Here is a 23,788-nt window from a genome sequence, read left to right on the forward strand (position 1 = left end):
ATATAAAACAATACTATGCTTTATTGCCTTTATTCAAAAACTTCAACACTTTCTAAAGAAAATATTCTTAAAGACCATATGACATTTTACCCATAGCGTTTTGTAATTCATAACGCTCAACATGTGCGTCATAATTTTAACTGCTTATATAGTTGCTATAAAGAAGTAAACCATTCTTCTAAACATCCAAGCTTTTCATATTCTCTCTAGATGTTTCCCTCTTCCAGCCTCTAAATATCAGATTATTTTATTGGGCAGCGATGCGTAAATATAATGTGACGTTACAAAAATAGAAGTGCGTGATATGAGTTCTAGACGTTTTTATGAGCTGCTACGAAAAACGTTTAAATACCTAAACAGTACTGTAAAATAAACGTAGACTCTCTGTGATATTATAAAACCCTTTTCATGCTACACTAACAAATATTCAGTCAACCATAAAATCAAAGCAGTCACGTGGCTTAATTGAAGTAAAATGCTCAGAGGTGAAGACTTTAAAATATATTTGAAACGGCCATTACAGGTAGAATCAAAATTACAATGGTTCAATTTCCATGTACTAAAATACGTTTTAACTTTTCAACCAATGTATGACCATGACGTAATTGAATAGAAAAGGCTTTCTCCCTGCACGACCAGAACAATATTATATTTATATACAAACTCTCAAGTGAGAATCGACTTATCTACAAAAACAAAACGCAACCGCAAACCAGGGTGGTTTGATATCTTTACTCAAGCAAGTATTACACTGTTTTCATTTATCATAGGCTGTAACAACACTTCGATATCAAAAAGATTAAAGAGCCGAATAAACGCAACAAAATCTAAATAGACGGTACAATGCTAAAATATGTGAAAAGTCACAATGCAGAATTAAGTTTAAACTTTAACAACTAAGCTATATCCAAAAATAACAATAACCGCAAGTATTTAATAAACAAAAGTATCTGGGTGTCTGTGAAAATACAGTTCTTGTCACTTAGTTTGATTAAATTATAATTTCTTAAAGCAACAAAATGTTGATGCGCATTTTGGACGCGTTGTCCAAATACGCAGAAGCAAATCACTCCTTTGCAATGCCGGATTGACCGATTTATTTTGCATCCACGAGAGGGCAATGCTGGTCTTCATTGGGCTGTTGCTACCGAGGAGAATGAAAAGTCTCTCCACCTGAGATTTTTATAGATATGGGTGATGTACTAGTAAATGGCAATGCGCAAATTTCCAATTTATGCTACTACTTGAGGCCAGTGATGATGGTCTTTGTTTTGTTAGAAGTGAGGAGTTTTTTATAAGGTTTTTATTGGAACGGTAGGTTTGATCTCGATTGCACCAGCTCAGTTTGTTTTTCTTCGAAAAAAAAAAAAAATTTGAAGGTTTGACCCCTGCCTTTATGCTGGCGATTTTAATTGCCAGCACGTCGACTGGGGATACCGCATCACCAGCCCTTCTGGTGCATGTCTGGCTAACTGGGCATCAAATAACAACTATGCCCCACTGTACAACCCCAAAGACGAAGCCAGCTTTACATCCGGGCGATGGGGCACTGGAACAAACCCAGGCATGGCCTTTGCTAGCACTGGCAACGACAATCAGCTTCCGGACAGACGTGTGCTACAGAAGTTCCCTCGGTCCCAACACCGACCTTCTCTCATTACCGCAATACCGCTCAAGACACCAATTCCGAGTGAACCAGTCAAGCGGTGGAACTTCCGTAAAGCTGACTGGAATCGCTTTAGCCTCCTTACCAACAAGTTCACAAATGAGTTACCTCCACCTAACTGTCACAATGTGGACGAGGCCTACCAGGACTTTTGCAACACCATCTTAACATGTGCCAAACAATCCATCCCTCGAGGTCGTAGAAGTAACTACACTCCATGCTGGGATGCAGAGTGCGAGCGCCTCTACCAATCTTTTGTTAGCTCTTCAGATGGTCAAACAACACCCTCATCCGCCAAGGCTCTTCTGGAAAGACTCGATGCAAAAAGAAAAGAACGCTGGACAGAGACTATCCAATCTATCGATCTCTCGCACTCAAGCCGTACAGCGTGGAGCACACTCAATAACCTTACGGGACGATCAAGACAAGCACCTCGACAATGTCCCATTCCTGCTAATAAGATCGCATCGCAGGTAATAAAAAATGGGATATATAAGCCGTGTGATCGTACCTCCGCTCGGTTTGTTACCAAAGAAGTGAAAAAGCTTTGGAAGATCAACACACCCGACCAGGAGAGCATTTCTAGCTCCTTTTCACGGAGCGAATTTAATGCTGCCCTCAAGCACCTAAAACCTGGTAGGGCCCCTGGTCCAGATAGGATATGTCCAGAGATCATGCACGCTGGTTATGTTCTAAAGTCCTGGTTATGCGATTTCCTGTTGTCCTGCCTGCGCTGCCTCAAGATTCCTAAAGTATGGAGAAGATCTCTGGTCGTCGCGATCCCTAAGCCAAACAAACCACTAGACGATGCAAAAAGCTATCGCCCCATCTCCTTGCTCTGCATCCCTTTCAAGATCCTTGAAAGACTGATCTACGCCCGTGTCGAACCAATAATCGACCCACTGCTTCCCAAAGAACAAGCTGGATTCCGACACGGGAGATCAACTGTAGACCAAGTCACACTACTAACTCAGGATATTGAGGAGAGTTTCTCGGCAAAAAAGAAAGCGGGGCTGTCTTTATCGACCTAACAGCAGCCTATGACACTGTTTGGCACCGTGGCCTAGTCTACAAACTACTCCGCCTACTCCCTGACAGGCACATGGTCAAAATGATCATGGAACTCATCCACAACAGGAGTTTTACCCTTACCACCGGAAGCGGAAAACCAAGTAGACTGCGGCGACTCAAAAACGGTGTCCCACAGGGATCAGTCTTGGCTCCCCTCCTTTTCAATGTCTATATGCATGACCTACCATCACCAAAATCTAACAAATGCATATGCTGATGACTTGGCCATCTTGCACTCTGCGAAAGACTGGCAATCATTAGAAATGACGTTGAGCCAAGACATGACGACCATATCTGGATACCTTCACCAATGGAAACTGAAGCTCAGCGAAAGTAAAACTGTGACGGCAGCCTTCCATCTCAACAACAGGGAGGCAAAACGTGACCTGAAAGTGACCGTTAATGGCAAAATTTTGCCGCCCTGCCCAGAACCTACATACCTTGGGGTTACACTTGACAGGTCACTCACATACCGTCACCATTTACAGTCACTACGCAAAAAGCTGACATCTCGCGTCGCCCTGCTGAGACGTTTGGCAGGCACAACTTGGGGTGCAGGTGCTGACACCTTGCGCACTGCAGCCCTGGCGTTGGTCCACTCTACTGCTGAATACTGCGCCCCTGCCTGGTGCCGCAGTGCCCACACCCGCCTCATCGACAGCCCAATCAACGACGCATTGCGAACTGTGACTGGATGCCTGCGCCCAACTCCAACAGAGTATTTACCAATCCTCGCAGGCATCCAACCTGCTGAGCTTCGCCGAAAGGGAGCCATTATACACCTGGCTCGGCGGGCGGGGGATCCTAACCACTTGCTTCATGCAAAACTCAACATTCCACCCCAGGAATCTCCCCGGCAATTAAAGTCAAGACACCCCTTTGTGCCAGCTGCTGTTGAATTACTACATCCATTCAGCGATCATGCCATCAGCGCAGCACACTTCATGGAAGACAATTGGAATGCAGCGTGGTGTGCCACCGACACGAAACTACATCGGTTTATACCTCACCCGGTGGCGCGCCCCCCTGGTATGGACCTGCCTCGGCCGACTTGGGTCAAGCTCAACAGAATCCGAACCGGAGTCGGTCGCTTCCATTCCAACATGCACAAGTGGGGTTTGGCTCCCTCACCGGCCTGCAAATGCGGCGCGGAGGAACAAACTGCTGACCATGTCGTTCTCGAATGTCCGATCCATAAGGCACCAAATGGAACGCATGGTATAGCAACGCTGGACGAAGCTACACTCACCTGGCTCTCTATCACCTGCCCTGAAATTTGATTTGATCTAGTCACAAACGAAAGAAGAAGAAGTTTGTTTTTATTTTTGACCACCGCAACGAAAAACAATATATGCCAAACATAGCAGAGGTTCTGAAAAAGGTAGGCTAAAACATTTTGACCACTGCTGAAAAAAACATGCTTTAACCTTTGCACCGTACAACGCCATAAAGAAATAAGTGATGCATGTAACTAAACGTGATTTGCTCAAAGCACTGATCACAGGCATACGGTTAGTTTCTGGAAATCAGAATTAGTAGGTCTACTACTAGAAATGCCAATGTAAAAACAATGCATGACTTTTATTGTTTTGAGTTATTTCTTTTTTATGTTAGTGTTGTCATTATATGCTGCTGCTGCTGCTGCTGCTTGATAATGATGATGATGATGAGCATAATGATATAACTGGTAGGTTACCATGTGCCATCTGCTGCGTAATGTCGTTTTTAAAAGAAATTTTAAAAACAACTTCCGATATTAACATAATCATAATATATTAGTCATGCAGCAACTACCGTATTAAATGAACATGTATTTCAAAAAAAGCATTCAGCTAGGCGGCGTATGGTAGATCTTATAGTCGTCTCGTTGACTCCGGTCGTATACGAACTTGTGCAAATTTTGCAATCCACAGTATATAACTTGAGTACTTCAAACATGTACTGTTTTTGTTTCTGTCAAATAAATTATTGATTTATTGAGTTTCTGTCATTATTCATATTTTTGACAGTTTCTGACAGTTTTGCACACTCGTGTAAGCTTTCATTCAATGAAGTTAAGGGAGCAGAGCTTTTGCTTCTTTGAAGTGCATTGTTGATAATAATTTATTTTCATCTGCTTCACTTCATGGAAAGATGTTCTTGTAGTGAGTTGCTGAAGAACACTCGTAAAGTTAAATCATCATTTCTTGGTCTTTCTATTTCTTTGTATGGAAAACCAGGTGACATCTCGAACTATCTTTTCTAGCAATAGTTGCAACATTCATTTGATGAATGCGATAATAAACACAGAAACATACGGATTATTTTATTGTTTTGGATTTTACTTTCGCTTTCATCACATGACTGTTTCAACAATTGCTAGAAAATATAAGAATCCTGATGAGCATCTAAACTTTTCAGTAAGTTATTTATTTTTCATTTTTTAACGCAAAAGCGCGAAGTACATCAAAATAAAATTTTACTCATTATGAAAAGAATGAGTGAGCTATGATTTCAAAACTACACCACTGTAGGCCTATATGTTGTGGTAGGCTACCTTAGATGCATTACCATTGACAGGAGTCGTGATATTTTTTGAAATTTTTTTTTTAATAGCAGCATCTTTTCTCAAGCTTTTTTTATGAAAAAAACATTTAAGTTTGCTTATAAATATCTTGTATAGGAGGCTGGGTCAAAGCAGGTTCATAAATTTGTTTGAGATCAGATCCAAATTGTTCTCTCAACTGTCCAGGATCGTGTAGACCACACGAAGGTGCAGTAGTTGTAAAGAAAGACGCGCAGTAGTTGTAAGCTCTACAAAATTTGACTAAATCAGCAATCCATAAAGCGCATTCTTATAAAAATTCTCCGCAAAGAGAAAAAAGTTCTCTTACCATAGAAAAAGTGGAAGCGAAATCTTGTCAGTAGGAAATCGAAAGTTCTGCAAGAGATTTTTTTAAGTTTCAAAGAAGGCATTAGCTTCTATTTTATTACTTATAGAAAATTGTCTGCGTTTTGGACTACATCCGAACAGTGGTATATAATACCTCTCTTTACTTTTACTCTCTGTACCGCTGAAGTGGTATGAAACAGAACTTTTGGCGCAGCACTCCAACATATTGAACAATCAATTTCTTTAAATTTATTTCTGTCATGCCAATCCAAATCTAATTGCGTCCAATGAAAATTTTTACACTGTTTGTTTGAAGTGTCAATCGGACATACATTATTCAGTTTGATACGTTTTTTCCTCATCAATGTGAAATAGCTTGCAGGTAGCATGTTTTGTAGCAAAATTAATTTATTTTTTTGAAGCTATTACTTATTCAGCTATTGTTTGTTTTGCCTTCATGCTAAAAATTTACCTTTTTGAGCAATGTAAAAAATATTTTTATATTTCTTTTTCTCCCTAATTTAGATAAAACTTAAAAAAAATTAAAACAAATGCAAGTTGAAACGCTGAACAGAACGCCTTAAGCAGGTTCGTTTAGCAACAATATTTGTCATTTTCAGTCTCGACTGTAATATTATATGTCAAGTACTGTACATAAAATTTTATTTGTTGTCATCAACACGATCTGAACAAACAAAATACCTCTAGCTACAATAGTTGATATACCAGCAGGTCAATGAATGGAAAAGGTGGAAAAACCTTGACAGGTTTAAGAGGTGCCTAAATAGTTGTTCATGCAATACGGGTAGTCGGGTTTATGTATGTAGTTAGCACTCCTACAAAACTCAAAAAAAACAAATAGCAAAAAAAACAAAACAAAAAAGTCCCAAGGGATACAAAAATAGCTTAAAAACTTTTACCTGTCTATTTTCCTCATCAAAATTGGCATGCTGTTAAAAAATATTAATGATATGACATTTTTAGCCGTCTGTTTCTCTTATCTAACTTGTTACAAGAGAATGCGATTGCAGCCATTTTTTTGCCTTCAAAGTAATGGTAAGAAAAAGCTGCCCATCCCTTTGTCCCTTTCTCTGCTATCTCCATCAAAATAAGGTGGCAATTGCAATACAGTACCCTTACTTAGCAAAAATCAAGAAGGCAAAATAAATTAAAAATACAGTGACAAATCTCCTACGAAACTTAATATAAACGTAGGCTATCGTTTTACCTACAAACTCTAGAGCTTGTGCCATTTCTACTAAGTCAGACATACCCATATCAAATTTAGCACTAAGCAATTCGAAACATGTTTGGAAGCTTGAGGTATTCCATTTAATATCTGGGAAGGGTTCTGTTTGACAACACTTTTACTACTTTTTTTTACTTGCAGTGAATAAAGATTTGTTTGATTTCTCCTTAACCCCTCCTTGAAAAGCAGGTCACTAGCCATTGAAGTCCCCAGAATCGTGAGATCACTGACCATCACAATATTGCACGGTTCGCTCGGGTCGTCTTGCTTTTCCCTGTTACAAAAATGACTGGCATGTTCTACAGTATGATTTTGTAAATACGGAGTGCTTGTGGGCGTTGGAAAGTATTGACGGCTATAAGAGAGGATGTAATGACAAACGAGATAACAAATTCTTGTTTATATGAAACAAAAATATATCAAACCAGCAAAGTAGAAACCGTAATGTATCGCCCTTGAACCCTCACCGTCAAGCGGATAAAGAATGGTAATCGAAACAGTGTCACCATAATATGAAGTAACAAATAATGGGGGGAGAACCTCCATCAATGGGACAAATTTTGCGTTTTGCTAATTTTTTAAATTTTGTAACGAAATGCAGTACTTTTTTTTACAACACTTATGCCAATGCATTTTTTTTCAAATAACACTTGGTTTAATTTCATTATCTCCAGTGGTTTAGAAATAACGCGCAGTTTTTTAAGGTTACTCAAAACGTCCCATTGTTGAATCTGGCTCCACCATTGGGACAGACAATTTTTAGCAATGGGACACAATTTATTATCCGTGTAAATGCATATTATAAACTTGATATTCACTTTGTTATTGATTATATTTACTGTAGTGCATTATTAAAGTTTTCTAAATTTTTCTCAACTTCATCATGCAAAATCTTTTTGACACCATAATGAGGTTGAAAACTTAGATTGCTTTTAAGATCATTATTTGCTTGGGCTCTTTGTATGCGTCAACCCAGTTTTTCAATGTTTGGCTTGGTAGGCTATGTCAAATTCTCTTGCTACAGGTCTATTTTTTCCGGATTGTATTGCTTTTTCAACAGCAGTTTTCATAGTTAAAGGATCTGTGTTTTCCTTTTTACGAATAAGTCGAGTTGATTTACAGTGTCCCATTGATGGGCAAGACCTGCTGTCCCATTGGAAGATGCCATCCGCAAATGCAAAAAAAATCAGCTAATTTCTTAAAGACTACGTCACTGACAACAACGTTTTGTCCTAAGAACTGCCAGACATATAGACTGTGCTACCATGTTTTTTCAACCTGCTTCGCCAAGTATGTAGAAAAATATCTTCAAGACAAGTGACCTGTCTTTATTTACTTTGGGTATCAAAAAACACACTTTCTTTAACAAACCAGCCATGCATACAAATTGAAAGATCCCACTGTTGGTACAAGCTATAGACTACATGGCGCATTGAAATTCGTCATATACGTTGTGCTCGTTTGATCAACCAGGCGTGGGAGACCAAGTGTCCCATTGTAGAATCGTCCCAATGATGGAGGTTCTCCCCTATACTTTTTGACATTCAAGTCTCATCAGTACAGTAGACGTACACTAAGTATGTGACTCATTTATTTAACAATCATGTTGAATACATAGCCGCAAAATCCACACACTTTCACTATATATATATATATACTTTCACTGATTTATTTTTTATTTAAATATATACTTTTGTGTGGCGTATTGTTGTTGCTGATAGGCTACTTTTTAGTACCATCATTGCACTTCTAAATATTTTAATGAGTGATCATACAAAAAGAAATGTTTTCTTCTTAATTTAGGAAAACCACGCACACTTGTCATGCTCATCTGTGGCAAAAAATATGAAATAGCTACGTTTTGAGGTAACACCATGCGTCAGACAGCAAAGCACGTGTGCAGATTTGGCAACAAAGTTAAACAAATTACGTCAGAACAAAGTTACGTACGTAACGTCTGACATACTTGACGAATTAACTTTCTGTTAGCGAAGAAGCAAATCTGTTCTTCAGTCATATTACGTAGAAACAGTTTTTATATAACTGCAGTACATACGTTTTAAATTATCAAAAGTTATCTTTAAAAATACTAATTTTTATTGCCATCGTTATGGAAAGGAAAACCAGCACAATATGATTTTTTTCTCTTTTGTCTACCTCTTGTACATTCGCAGACACGCTATCAGTCACTCATACCAGCAGTTGTATTAAAAATCAATTCCGTTGGTATTAAGTGGCTAATTACTTTGACATTATTCAGAGAACTTACAATGTGTCTCTGGTGAACATACAATGAACACATTCCAAAATGCGGCATCAACGATTTTATGTACAGTAAATTAGTAATTGTAAGTTGGAATGAAAAATGCCACGTCTAAAAGCGTCCACTTTGATAACACAGTTAATTAACATTTTACTAGCAAAACTTGGTGGAAAGTTTGATTTCATTACAAGAGAAACACGATTCTACGTTATTGGCACGTGAATGCTTCACGAGTCAAATCTACTGACACGACAGTGAAAGAAAGTTACAATAATTACTAATTCATAACCAACGTGAACAACCACTGACCCTTCTGGGTCACTTCATTTGCAAAGTTTATTCAGAACATCTCGAAGTTATTGGCTAGGTATGAGCCGAGTTGGTGGAAAAATTAGTGAGCTGCTTTAATACTGCTTTCATTTTCATTGCAAACTTCAACCAGTTGACTATTCACGAATCAGCTTCATGTCATTTCTAAGTGCGGTCAAGGTAAGCTACAGAAGAAAGGGTGTGTGCACTGTACTTGTACAGAATTTTTAACTTTTTTACTCTGAGCTGTAGGATTGCAACGCTGCAGGTACCTAAAAGAAATAAGTTTTAATTGTGCAGTTGTTAAAAGATTTATTAGGGATAAAACGTTTTGACATAAATATTTCATTTCAGATTAGAATATTTATTTTTCGGCAAGCAATATGCATTTTTAATGACATTTTTCCTTTTTTTTAGTCTGAACTAGCAAATGCAGTTTATTTTGTTCATAACCAGTCGGAAAATCATTTAAATCCGAAAATCGATGTTTTAATGACAGCTTAACAATTCTGAATAAAGTGGATAAATTAGTGAAAGTGTTCCAATATAACTGAAGTGAAATATTAAGACATATAAATGGAAGTCCTATTACTTTATCTTTATTTTAATGAGACCTGTTGTCAGCCAAACAATTTAGAATAAAAGCAATTGCACGTCAATTATTCTGTTGCAGAATGATTGAATTTATGTATTTACTGTTGTTGTTATACTGCACTGAAAATAGATACATCGGGTAAAAGGCAGAAAACAAGAGTGAATGAACAGCATTATTCAGATAAAAATAATAATAATACTGTAGAACCAATTCAAATGTTTTTAGAGCAGCTCTGTACCTTCGTCACATAAAATAATACTCAACAGCATCAACAGAAAAAAAATGACAACTTTTAATTATAGCAAATAACCATGAAAGGTGTCACATTTACATCAAAAACTAACACACTTCACCACACACTAACAAATTGACTAAACTACTAGAAACTCATGGAAGCTGCTTAGACTAATCTGTTATAAGAGCAGTGAACAGAGAAATTATGGAAAAGATGAGAGGACCGGTAATGAATTGAAGAAAATGAATATTTTTCTGTTTTTGTATTTATCGGTTATGCTATAACTCCCCTTACTAAGTTCTATGGTTTTGTTACATGATTGAATTACCTGGAGATTAAAAAAATATATATTTAAAATTTTGCCTGTCACTTATTAATCAACTCAGTCTTGCAGTTTTGTTTATTAATGTTGCAAAGATGAGCACACTGTAAAAGCGATAAGAAGTGAATGTAAATGTCCTCAATAAGGAAATGATTTATTATGTAGAACGATTTTGGTAAGGCCGCAACACCTTGAGAAGTTAAAAAATTTAAGTAAATGTAAAAAATAAAAGAGAAGTGCTTGAGAGAAAAAAATATGCTTATAAAAGCAATAAGAACTTCACTTGATAGACAATTGAAATGTTGATCTGGTTTGGTTTTGAATCTTTATTCTCGGACAGACACAATCTTGATAGGCTATTTCTGGTAGTTTCGAATACTTGTAGAGATTTTTGACTCAGGACAGGTTACCGAGATTGACAGAGTAAAGTTCTCCTATTGTTGTTGCTGGAGAATTATTCCATCCATTAAGTGCCGCAAAATGGAGAGCAGTCCTTAGATGTGTTGCTCAAGCGCACACCCTAAGAGTCGAACCAGCGCTGCTTGATTTTAAAGCTTCTTTGTTCACAAAGTCGCAAGCATATTATTATTTCTTTTTCTCAATTATCCAATTATAATTATCATTGATGAGTTAAGGGGTGGCTGCTTGACTTGAAAACCTTGAATGGTCACTTTGCAGCCTCCCGCTGTTGTGATGCTTTCATCATTTTCTTTTTTCTTAATTGTACGGTAATCATTTCAACAGTTTTATTATGTACATTGTGTTTTGATTTTTGCAGACGCAGACGTCAAATCAATGCAAAATGATAAATTTTGCTGTCTGGGAAGTATTGGGCAAAACAAAAACAGAAAGATTGTTATTATTCTTATGGCATTAGCAGTGCAGTTGATTAGCTTGCTTCTTTGAAACCTGCAAGGCTACGCTGTGACTAGAAAATTAGAATGTAAAAGTTTCTATTTTGACTTATTTTGCATATTATCAAAATTCATTCATACTAGCTATACCATTGTTCACAAATAATCGTACATTCGTACACAATCATCAGCAAAAATAGTGAAGATGTTTGACATCCAAGTTTTCTGACTGATGAAGACTTGCGGCAATCATTAGAATCAGGTTATAAATAGCAGCCAAGTCGCAAGATTCGAAATGTTGTGCTGTTTGTTCCTGCTACCACCTGCCTCACTTGCGCAATATCCCCGCAGGGCATTGTCAACGTTAACTGGACTGAATTACAAAACAAGTCATTTCACTGATTGCTTAGTTGTTGAGTTGCTTCGTTTAAAAGTTTTCAGGAAAAACGTGAAAAAAGATTGTGCTTCTGTCATTTGTTTTTACAGTTTTATACATTTTCACAAGTATGAGGTTGTGTTTTGATTTACTTCGTTTTTAATGAAGGATTTTAATTTTTACAAAGTTTTTTACATATTTAATTGTTAAAAAAGATTTTTAACAATTGGATCTGAGCAATTGGTTACATTTAAATAACGACACAAATAATGGCCTATAATTTTCCATCTTGTTATAAATTAGTGTAATATTTGTGTTAGTGTCTATACAAAAAGTTGAAGGAAAATATGAGAGTAATGTGTGCTCATTGATCTTTCACTTTACCGCAAATGTTGCTCACTAGAAGACAAGTAAAATTTATAACAGTTTGTTTGCAATAAGTGCCTGTTTACATGTTTTACTTTTTAGATATTGTACTAGTAAAAAGTAAAAAAATAAGCGCTGCTTAAAATAAGTGTATACGAAGGTATTGCAGGCATGGACACAAGGTTTGAAAAAAATTTAACTGGGGGTAATACGTTGAACCAGAACTCAACCAATTCTTCACTTGATGGAAGATTTTACTTGACAGTTAGAGATAACAGACGAATTGTTATTCCAAAAGAGCTTCCTTTACCTTCTGAATTGTTGAACCAATCCAGCATTATTCCAGGTGAAATAAAAGCAGAAAACATAACAATGCACCCCATCACTACAGATGCTCCTCTTTACAAGTATCCTTTGTGTGGCTTCCCTTTTTTTTGTACTCAAAACGCCACTGAAACTTGTTACAATACAACTTTGGAAGATTGCCAAGAGTGTAACATGGCTGAAGCTGGAATATTTGCTGCAATATACATTCTTGTTGGCTGTTTGATTATTTTTGGTAACGGGATGGTAATTTTAAACGTTTTAAGAAAAGAAAAAGGCTTCAAGGATACGTATAGCAAAATACGAGCATCTCTGGCTGCAGCTGATATTTTGTCAGGTAAAGGTTAATAAATAGATGTCATAACTTGCAGATTCTAAATAATAGACGTGGGAAATCGATTTCTTTCTCACTTTTCCACGTAACCTAAATCGTTAACCATCAAGAACAATGTATGTTCCGACATGTGGCTATTGTTAGGTTAATGTCTCCTGCTTCTCTGAGCGTTTACTCAAATGTACATTTCTTTTTTGATATAGGCTACTGTATAATGCAAAAAAAAACTTACCAACGTCATTAAAGGTTGCTTTATTGTAGGCTGAAACGAAACCTACATACTAAATAAAGGCAATAGAACTCCATGCAAAGACACCAAACTAAATGATTTATTTGTTGCATGAAACCACTACAAGTTATGATTTTTCGCAGTAACGTAATTGTTTTTTAGAATGGTTTAAACATGACCTTTAGAATCTAGTTACCTCAATACACTACAGACTTGCTGATATTGACTAATGTTGTAACATTCATCTTGCGCAGCATGTTTGCACAAACGTGGTATTTATAGATTGGCGTAGATTGATCATCTTTTTATTCTACAGGTCTTCAGATCTTTGCTGTTATTTTGTATAACTTTATCTGGACTATTGGTTCTACTGCACATGAAATTGACCAAGCCGACAAAACAACTAGGGACACACCAAATGCAGTGATTGGAGGAATATTTTATGTCCTTGGACTCACTTCATCTTTGTACCATCTAGTTTTTTTATCATCGCAAAGATTCTACGCCATAGCGTTCCCTATTCGTTACAAACTACGAAACGTCACATCCGTTTATATTGGATTAGCTATTGTGTGGACACTAGCTGTGGTATCAGCAACTTTTCCAGGTAAGCTACAGCAAGTTGAACTTTTATGACTATATTTGACAGAAAAACTTAATAAAAATGTTACAATATAGTACTTTAGCCATGTAAGATGTTCTTTATAGAGATACTAGTGTTACCATCTGAAATAGTTTGTAATTTTTCACACGATGACAAATTGTAAAATTACATGTGCAAATCCAGACATGGACAACACTGAATAACGTTTGTGCATCTTCACTACTGCATGAAATTAATAAGTTTACTAGAATGATAACTACAACCATCAACTTTTTGATGTATCTAGGTTAAAGGATGTGTTTTAGTGGTTTCCGCTTGTTTTTATGCATTTTTTGTTCAACACAAGTCTGTAATACAAAATTTATGGCTTTTACAACAATGCAAGCTAATTTATCTTGCAAACTAAAGCAAACTATATGCATCAAATTACTTTTTTAACTTTACTAATAGCAGTTCAGACGTGAAATCTATTTTAGAAAATCGCTACCCGTATCGATTTTTTTCTTTTAGCAAATCGGTGCTTTTGGTCGATAGCCTACTTTTGGTTATTTGTATTTTGAAAACGTTAGATCTCTTGATTTCGGTAACTATGAGTCTATGACACAAGTATGTATTGTACTAGTCGCCCATGTGGCAGCATGCAAAGTAAACCATTTTGCTTTGCACCATAATGTTTTATGCTTTGCTTCAAATTTTTGCATTCAGTAGTTATAGGATAAACCAGCTATACCTCAAATAACCTACTGGGCAAAAATTCAGATCTTTTTTTTAAGAAGAGGAGCAACTATACCACATATAGCACAGTAAATACACATTGCAATATGAAAATAATAGGAAATGACTCAATTGTTATACATATTCTGTATGAACAACTCCAACTTCAACAGTGTGTTTGCATCTACGTAGCTATCCAGCTATCCAATTATTTTTCATGACTACCGACAGGTTTGTTTCATACAACTTGACCTGTTTGTAAAATATTTGTAATCTCAATATCTTTATCTGTAAATGTATTCCTAATATTTCATTTTATAATCTCTTTGATCATTTTAATCATATATCATTTTATAATCTCATAATCATTTTATAAACTGTGAAAGTAAAGATCCACCAACATAAGATACTCCCATAAAGCCTCTGAATGATGCGTAGAGATATCCTTGGGTTTGAAAGTTTCTTTTATGAGTATTTTTGCTTTTAACAAAATAAATATTTTTCAAACATTCACTATTAGAAGATATCCCAGTTGTGGATATGGTTTAGGGTAGTTACACAAGCTAGAATTTTCTTGGCAGAATGTTGCTGCTGTTGAAAAAAAAAAAAAGGCCAAGCTTGTACTAAAAAATGCATTTTTTTGCAATAATATGGAGATGTGTAGATGAGGGCTAGGACTATAGATTTTGCAAAGTTGTTCAGCACGTTGTGTTTATCTATTCTATAAGTGAGTTCGCCTGGAGCCAATGAGAGAGTACGAACTACAACAAATACCTGTTCGTTCGTCCTTGCGCTGATTTTAGGCGTGCTGAACTGCGAAATTACGAGATATATTAAGCACAATCAAGAAACTAAAATGGTCCTGGGAAGGTCATATAGCAAGATATCAAGACAATAGATGAACTAAAAAAATAACAACATGGACACCACGAGAAACCAAAAGAAAGAAAGAAAAACCAAAAGTGAGATGGAGGGACGACATTGACAAACAATGCAATACAACCAATTGGTACCAACTACCAACTAGCGCATAACCATGTAAATTGGCATAAAAAGGGGAAGGCTTACGCTCTGCAGTGGGCTCTCACAGGCTGAAAATGATGATGATAATGATGATGATGATGAACTGCGAATAAAAATTCGTGTGACAACTCTGAGAATTTACGCTTTTTCTAAGAAAATGTGAAAAAGTACCGGTACGAAATACTGGTAAAGTCATTGAGTAATTTTTAAACTTCCCATCAGGTGTAGTATCAATTAAATTACTCTTAAAGTACTGGTTCCTACCTAAAGTACGTACAAACTGGAAACGGTGGTATAACCTTGGTTTAGAAAACTATTTTTAAAACGGAATAATGTAAACAACAATACAATTAATGCAAATATTATACCCATAAATTTTATCCTTAAAAACTTACATTGAAAACTGTTTTTTCAACACATTTACGATTAAAATGTCATTGCTAATTGTGAAAAAGAATGTTATTTTTTTATAAAAGTCAATGGCCTTAACTACCGTAACTTCCAGTGCTGCATTTCTGTCTTGGTAGAACCCACAAAGTTGGCTCATCACTTTTTATTGTTATACGTAACAAAAATCACCAGCGGTAACATTTACTCCTTGATCCGATAAAAAATCTAACCCAAACCTGCCAAAGAGGAGACAAGTATTCTCACCAACTGCCCTTTTCTGTTCTTTGATAGTGACACAACGCACGTAGGCGCATTAAGAAATGTAGCCTAAATAAAGACAAGAATAAATGTTAGCGCTACTGAAAAACACCGATTGCAATGTAAATAACCTATTTCAAGATTTCAAAATCAAAAAATTATGAAAGGTATAAATATTTGTTTTTTGTGTTTGCAGTATGGTTTCCAGATAAACTGTCGTTTGCTTACTACCATACCTTGTTTGTATATTTTCCCACACAAATTGAAGGAACATCTATAAATCATACGGACGCACCAGCATTAGTTTCACTTGCTCTTTTTTTGTTTCTTCCTTACTTTTTGATGGTAAGTAATAATTGTCTTCTTCACACAATAAAGCAAGTTTAATCCATTGGAACTAAATTTACATTTAAATTAATGGAAAACAATCTTAAATGGTATAAACTCAAAAGCGCATTTATGAACGTTAATGTAATGTTTGTTCTATTTCTTGTCACGTTTTCAGTTAGTTTTGTTACATAATAAAAGATCAACATAAATCTTTCGTTTTAAAAGGTTATTTTATTCTTATCCAGGCTTATGACGGTTGCTTGAAAATGTAGATTAAAATTGAACAAAAAGGTGAAAAGCCAGAAAGCCAATCCTTAAGTCCACTTTTAATGCAACACTTCAAATGTCTTGCCAAGACGCAGTCACCTATTTTCAATAGAGGTCGGACCCGATTTTTGTCAAACGTTCTATAGGCGCTTTCAATAGTACTTGGTGATACAACCGCATGTCGGAGATTGTTTATCATTGAGTCTACGCATATTTCATCATCGTCAGTTCATCCCATCGTCGTCTCATCTTTGACTAGACAACTGACGATGAGATGAAATCTGCAATATAGACAAGATAATGTTATTGGCATGGTAAGGCAAGGAAGCAGAAGTTGTTCACTTCACCTTTACGTCCACATCTTAAACCACCTGGCATAGGCTTGAAAATAAAATAAGTCTTAACTATTGTCGAATATAGCCCTAAATTATTTTAAAAATTAAACAAATAAATTGTTTGATAAATGTATTTACAGACTGGATTATCTCTTGGTTCTGTAGTAATGGTTCGGAAATACTATCGAAGCAGAGCCAGGAAACTAACGGCATCACAGTTGCCGAAAGAACAATCAACTACAGTTTCTAAATACGAAGTTCACATACTCAAAACAATCATCGTTATGCAAGTTGGTTTCACAGTATCATTAAGTGAGTGTTTCAGGCCTTATTTTTAATTCTATGCGAAGGTTTTCCTAAAAAACTAAAATGACCATTTGGAAACTTAATAGTAATTTGTGTTAGTTAAACATAAAACATCATTGTGCTGTAGGCCTATACATATAAATTAAGGAAGAATTTGCTTTGTTTTCACAACTGTAAGAAAGCTGTTATCAGGAGCCATCGTAAAAAAAACACGTCACAAATATAAGTTGACAGTTCTGACGAATCGTTTCGACGTCAAAGGAATTATGAAATATTAAAATATTTTCTCTATTTTTAGTTCCTCTGATCGTATCGACAGCGTTATTTTATGGTGGGAATTTGAATTGCAACAATTTTTCAACGCCCTATTTCATATGTTTTTACTTAAGTTTGACTCACAGGTATGTATGTTTGTTTATTTTTTCATGCAGCACCAGTTTATAAAACTATTTCAACATTGTGGCCTACTTTGTCAGCATATGCTTGTTATGCAATTGCTATAACTCGTGTTACAAGAAAGATTAGACAAATAAAGTTGGTTATAGTAAAGCAAAAATTTCTACAATTGAGTTGACATGGACGTTTTTATTTTCAGCTTGATAGATGTCCTGGTCTACTTCGTACTCAGTCCAAAATTCAGAGCTTCAATTTGGACGTCCATATCATCTTGTCTTCCAGCGTGTTGCAGAATCAAAGCAAAGAAAGTAGCTGTGACTATATCTGAAAAAAGTAACAATAATACATCGACAAGTCATTCAAGATCAACAAATTTCTTCAACTCAATTGAATTAAAGAGCAAAATATTCTTCCCTTTGAAAGGCACTGGAGAAATGAAAAGAAAGTTTGAACAACATGAAACTTGAGATGTGGTATTCTTGAAACCATTTGAATGGGTTTCATGAGTGGCGTAATTTTGTTGAAAATCCTGCCATGGAGAATTTTTCACGCGAACAATGACCTGTACAAAGCAAGACCTTTGTTTTGATTACCGTGGTAGAAGATTCATCAATCATCAGGTTTATGCATAAACTATCTGCAAACCTGCACTAAAATAAACATTGCTTAGAACAAACTTTTCAAGATGCAAGATTCGACCAACGACACAGGTGTTTACAGACTTCGCAATTTTAGAATTTCTATTTTTATGTTTTTTTAAGTTTATTTGCAAAGTTTCCTTGATTTTGCTGAAGACCGACTTTATAATTTCAGTATTATTAAATTTTTTTTGTTATTTAAGAATTTTTTACCAACTCACCTTCAATGATTCTGTTTTAGGACGGGCGAACAGCTCATGTAGCCTACAGCATGTTCAAGTCAACTGTATGGACAAGCAGCCCAATATGCTGAAGAATTCCATGTTGACCGCATATTGCGGAGAGATAAAAAAAAAATTACAGCTTCAGAAGTTAATTAAAGAATAAAGATCCTATGAACCAACATAACTTTTTTTTATTTGTTGAAGAATGAAAGAAAGATTTCGGATTTATTCAATATGTTCTTTATGAAAGTGTTTAATGGGTTTGATCAGTCTTGTGTCTTGCCTTAAAGCAAAAAAAAATACTGTAACATGCGAAACGGTTATTTTACCTTACAAGTTTCTACTAGCAGGTATTTTTTGTGCGTCTAGCCCATGATTCTTTTATAATCCATCTTTATTGCAACTTTGTCAGTGCAAAAATGCCCTCAAGGCTACAAAGCAAATGTTCGTAAGCCTGCGATACTTATGAGATCTATATCTTCTCTTTTCTTCAAACACTCACTATTACCAAGGTAGTGTTTCACTAAAGATTCCTTTCCAAGAACATGACTTTGAAAAAAATGTTTAGTTACTCCTAACTCCGTTTTTTATATAGCCTACATTCACAAGCAAAAAGTGGAAAATTATTTCTATACAAGCTATCGCATTGGAAAAAATCTTTAAAAGAATCTTTCACTTGACAAAATCTGCTTTTTGTTAATTTTTACCTTAACATGTGGTGCTTCATTAACCAGGTTACAATGCGAAAAAAAATGCAAAACTGGCTGTTGCTTTGACAATGTTGTTGTTTGCCAGATTACGTGTCATGTGATATTGTATCATTTATAATACAGTAGGCTAATTAATAGGGCGATTTTTTTGTAAGTTAAAAAACTCAAAAAGGTGACTTTAATTTTGTAAAAAAGTAACCAAGAAGTAACTTTATTCAACGAAAACAAGAAAACGAAAGAAATAGCTGCAATTCAACATACAAAAGCATCTAAATTAGTTTCAATTTGTGCTCAAACTATAATTACGCATTTAAGTTACTCATACGTTTTGTTATACATTTTCTGGAAGGAAGTTTCTGTCAATCAAACATTTTAGCTGCTGCAGGGAAGGCAAGTGGTTTATAGTTAACACAATTTGTTTCATCGAAAAAATTACTTTACGAGTTTTCGGAAATACACGCGATAAGAACCAGCATGGACTCGTGCAAACCTAAAATCTGTATCATAGTAGAAGACATATTAAAAATCTTGGCATTACATAGAATGTAAATTCATCTCTCCAGTAGCAATGAAAGATAAACAAATAGAAAAATTAGTGCAAAAAGTATGTAAATAAAGTGACGTAACAAATGAAAAGTAGCCTAAAAACACAAAAAGTGACTTTTGGTAACTTTATAACTTCTTAAATATTGATCCCACTACCATGGAATTTTGGTTCTGCATTTCTTTTGTTAATTGGTACAACTAAAGAAAAGTAACTTTACTGATAAAAAATCGCCCTGGTAATTAACATAGGGGAAAGGTGTGTATTTTGAACCTCTTAAAGAAAAATAAGCACAGCTCAGCAACTTCCGATCAATGTGTATTATTTTTCACCCAAATACAGTCTAGGTACTTGCAAACCAGTGTAGAAAATATAAACCACGTACAATAAAAAAATACAGAATAATTAAGCAATAAAAAATGTTCAAAAATGGTCCAAATTACACATATGGTGTGTATTTTGGACCATTGGGGTGTGTATTTTGGACCATTGGAGTATGTAATTAGAATCGAAGTTGCTTGAGGTCTTCGCAATGAAATTTCTGGATGACGGTTCAAGAATCTCTTCAGCCAATCTTTTCTAGCCAGACCCTTTTCACTGTTGAAGGGAGTATTGATATTATTGGCAGACGCAATGTCATATGCAAGTTTTCTTAAGTCTGTGGCCACCATAAAATCTTGACTCCATTTTAAAAACATGTTTGACCAGATGATCTTCAATATTTTCGGGAAGATCAAGTTGTCGACCAATGGTGTTTGACCCTTGTGTAGCATATTTATTGGTAGCCTATTATTGACATGTCTTAACAATGTAGCTTTGGGAATTTTGAACTGATGCGATGCTGCATAGGTGAGATGACTGGTCCAAATTACACGCTGTCATGCACTGTCAAAAATTACCAACTATGACCTCCATACTTGGTTATAAATCTTGTAATTGATCACAACATCTCCTTATAGGTTAAAGATAATACCAACATCATATCAGTCTCAAAAGTCATGCCAATAACATTTGAGCGCTAAGCAACCAACTCCCCAAAATAACATCAGCATACCCAAAGCCACAAATTCCAATTTCCCATCCACGTTTCTAAACCAAATGAGCTGAGTTTTTCACATCCGGGCTATTCTTTTTTTTTTTTCAAGCTGTTCAAAAGTATTGACAAAGCGATTTTTATTTTTTGAGTTAGGGGACTGGTCCAAATTACACACTGGTCCAAGTTACACCACTTTCCCCTATTGTGCAAATAAGATACTTCACTTATGGAAAATATTTAAAACAATATTATACAATCTCTTATTTGATGTGCAATGATATATCTTTGAGTAAACAACTTTTTAAAAAAACAGATTTCTCCCGACTTCCACGTGTTCAGCAAAATGTGTTATCAGTGTGTCCATTTCGTGAAGTGCTGCATACATGAATTAAACCAGCTCAAAGAAATGCAGTTAAATTTGCTTAGAATCTCCAAAATAAAATAATTCTTCAATTTTGTGTTTGCTACTCTGACAATATAAACGTGTAGCGTAAGTATAAAAAAGTAGCCTACTATTAGAAGAAGCTGAAGATGCTATTTTTATAGCAAAATCTATTCCAAATAAATTATGTTAAAAGGTTAGATTGTTGCGCAAATGCTAGCATTTGCTGAATGCAAAATAGCAGTAGGCTACCAAGCACACAAAATCATTATTCTTCAAGAAACATTTGCACCACATTCTTCTTGAAAGAGGGATCACCAGAAGACTCTTATTCAAATAGAAATTGTACCTCTGTACAATCTAACTTTAATTCGTATTAATTAAACCATTTTCAAAGCTCTGTTTGTGCTAATGAGAATGTTAATTCGGCTGCGTAGCCGAGCTGTCGGCCATCGGCTGCGTAGCCGAATGGTGAGAACTTCTGCGCGACGTTCAAAAGGACGTGGGTTCGACACCGCTCCAGAGCACGTGGCTGTGTCTCGGCAAACACACTTAATGGCAAGCCAAAATAAGGAGAGCAGCTGACTCGAAGACTACTATATGTCACTTCGCTGCTTCGTGTAGTCTGTTGTATCGCATTTGTGATCGCAGTATACTGTATGTTATCGCAATGGGCGCAAATAGAAACACGATTATTATTATTATTATTAATTGCTTAAGTCAGCTTACTAAACCGACAATTTGAAATCTACACTATCGAAGGAGACAAGAAACGTCTACACTATAATGAGACAAAAATAACATAAAACAAGAATACTAACTTCTTCTGTCAACCAACTCTTCTTGTTACGCCATTACTGCGCTTACAGGTCGATATTTTGCGACCAATCACAGATCCACCTTCATTTCTGTCGCATAAAATGTAGCTAGCTTGCAATAATTTTACTTTAAATGTAGTCTTATTTAGGATAGAGTAAGCGTAATCTCGCTTTTATGAGATCTGGTTGTTATAACGTAATCTCGCTTTTATGAAAATTTTCCGCCTACGTCACTGGAATCAACAAATCCGACTTGATGGAAAGCCAATTTATTTGTCAAACCAGATAGAACAATGAGAAAATAACACAAGGAATAAAGTGGTGCAATAATTTACAACCTGGCAAAACAATGAAAATCATTACACTACTGCACTCAACACTAGAAAGCAGTAAACATTCGTTTGCATTTTAGCTCAATGTATTTTACAAAATGACTTAACATTTTACAAAATAGGCCTACATGCAAGGGCGCGGGAAGTAGGGGTGCTCAAGGGGCTTCAGCCCCCCCCCCTAGAGCTAATTCAGCCCCCCCTGGAATTTTGGATAATTGCTTCAGCCCCCCCTAGAAAATTCTGATAATTTAAGGTACGGTACATAACATATTTTCAGAAAATTATTCGAGCAATAATTGCTACGATGAATCGATCGAGTTCCTATTACGTGTGATCGCGCTCATCATTCGAAATAAAGAGTCCTCAATCACAGAAAACTATACCTCGCAGTAGCGCTTCCAGCCATCCTCCCTACTAACACGGCGTTCTATCGTTTATTGGACATTATTCTGCAATATTCACTTTACACTTACAGCATAGAACAGCAAGAGATCTGGTTGTAATAACGGAGTGCGGGCCAAACTTAAAGCATTATGCCTTGGATCGTTATACATTCACTGCAGTAATCATGCTCTCGATTTGATTTTGCAAGACGTTGTAAAGGAGGTGAGGCTTATTGCCGATGCCTTAAACTTCGTTCAAGGTGTTGCAGTTGTAATTCGTGAATCGTCTAAACGTAAATCTTTATTCATGTCGTTTTTTGGTTCCGATGAAGTTGCCTGCAATTTTCTGGGTTTGTGTCCTACTCGTTGGTGCGTTCGTGCTTCTGCCCTCGTTCGTGTTGTTAAGTGCTACCCTACCCTGTTGCAATGTCTGACCGACATGACAGAAGATAGTGCAATGGAAGGAGACGCACGTGCAAAGATAGCCTATTCAGCTTGGTAAAATAAGCACACACGATGCGGCTTTATTTTGCGATTACCTGCAGAGGTGAAGTTTTTCAGCCTGCAGAAGCCGTCGCAAGACAGCTCCAAAACAAGAAGATCTCCGCTTCTTCAGCTTTGGATCCATCACCAGTTTCCGCGAACGGATCAAAAATCTCAGAAAAGATGAATCCGTTTCCAAGCTTGTGGAAGCAGCGAACGTCCCAGCGTCTGCCAATAACCTAAAGACGCCAAAGGATCTCCGAGTGAGCAAACCTCCAGCAAAATTTTGAAACACAGAGGAATCGGATGCTTTGTCGTCTGCTGAAAAAGGAGCGTGGAAACGGCAATACATCAAAGTCCTTGAGTTGTTTAAGCTGAGCTTGATCAAAGATTCGACCAGGTGTATCTGCTTACAGCAGCCACCAGAGAAAAGGTCCTTCTGAGCTGTGCAAACGGTGAGGAAGGATCTGATACTGAGATCAGCTTACCTAGCTGATGCCATCAGAAAAGATCGCCTAAAACGGAACTTACCTTGCTCAGCGATGCTGTA

General features: G+C 36.2%; 1 protein-coding gene across 2 annotated transcripts; it reads left to right on the top strand.

The window, feature by feature from the left end:
* The first annotated feature begins 12,285 nt into the window (after nucleotides 1-12,285).
* On the top strand, nucleotides 12,286-21,267 carry LOC145775634 (uncharacterized). 2 transcript variants are annotated; one of them, XR_014290166.1, is made up of 7 exons: nucleotides 12,286-12,839; nucleotides 13,382-13,672; nucleotides 16,251-16,399; nucleotides 17,127-17,298; nucleotides 17,591-17,693; nucleotides 17,888-18,398; nucleotides 18,568-21,267. XR_014290166.1 is itself a non-coding variant. In XM_082586958.1 (6 exons), exons 1-6 carry the CDS (start codon nucleotides 12,350-12,352, stop codon nucleotides 18,153-18,155), a joined length of 1,473 nt encoding a protein of 490 aa, XP_082443084.1. In that variant the 5' UTR covers nucleotides 12,286-12,349; the 3' UTR covers nucleotides 18,156-21,267. The 2 variants fall into 2 exon arrangements, 1 of the variants encoding a protein (XP_082443084.1); XM_082586958.1 differs by having other exon boundaries at nucleotides 17,888-21,267.
* The last annotated feature ends 2,521 nt before the right edge of the window (nucleotides 21,268-23,788 follow it).

The sequence above is a fragment of the Aplidium turbinatum genome, chromosome 8 (assembly GCF_918807975.1).
Source record: "Aplidium turbinatum chromosome 8, kaAplTurb1.1, whole genome shotgun sequence".
Classification (NCBI taxonomy): domain Eukaryota; kingdom Metazoa; phylum Chordata; class Ascidiacea; order Aplousobranchia; family Polyclinidae; genus Aplidium; species Aplidium turbinatum.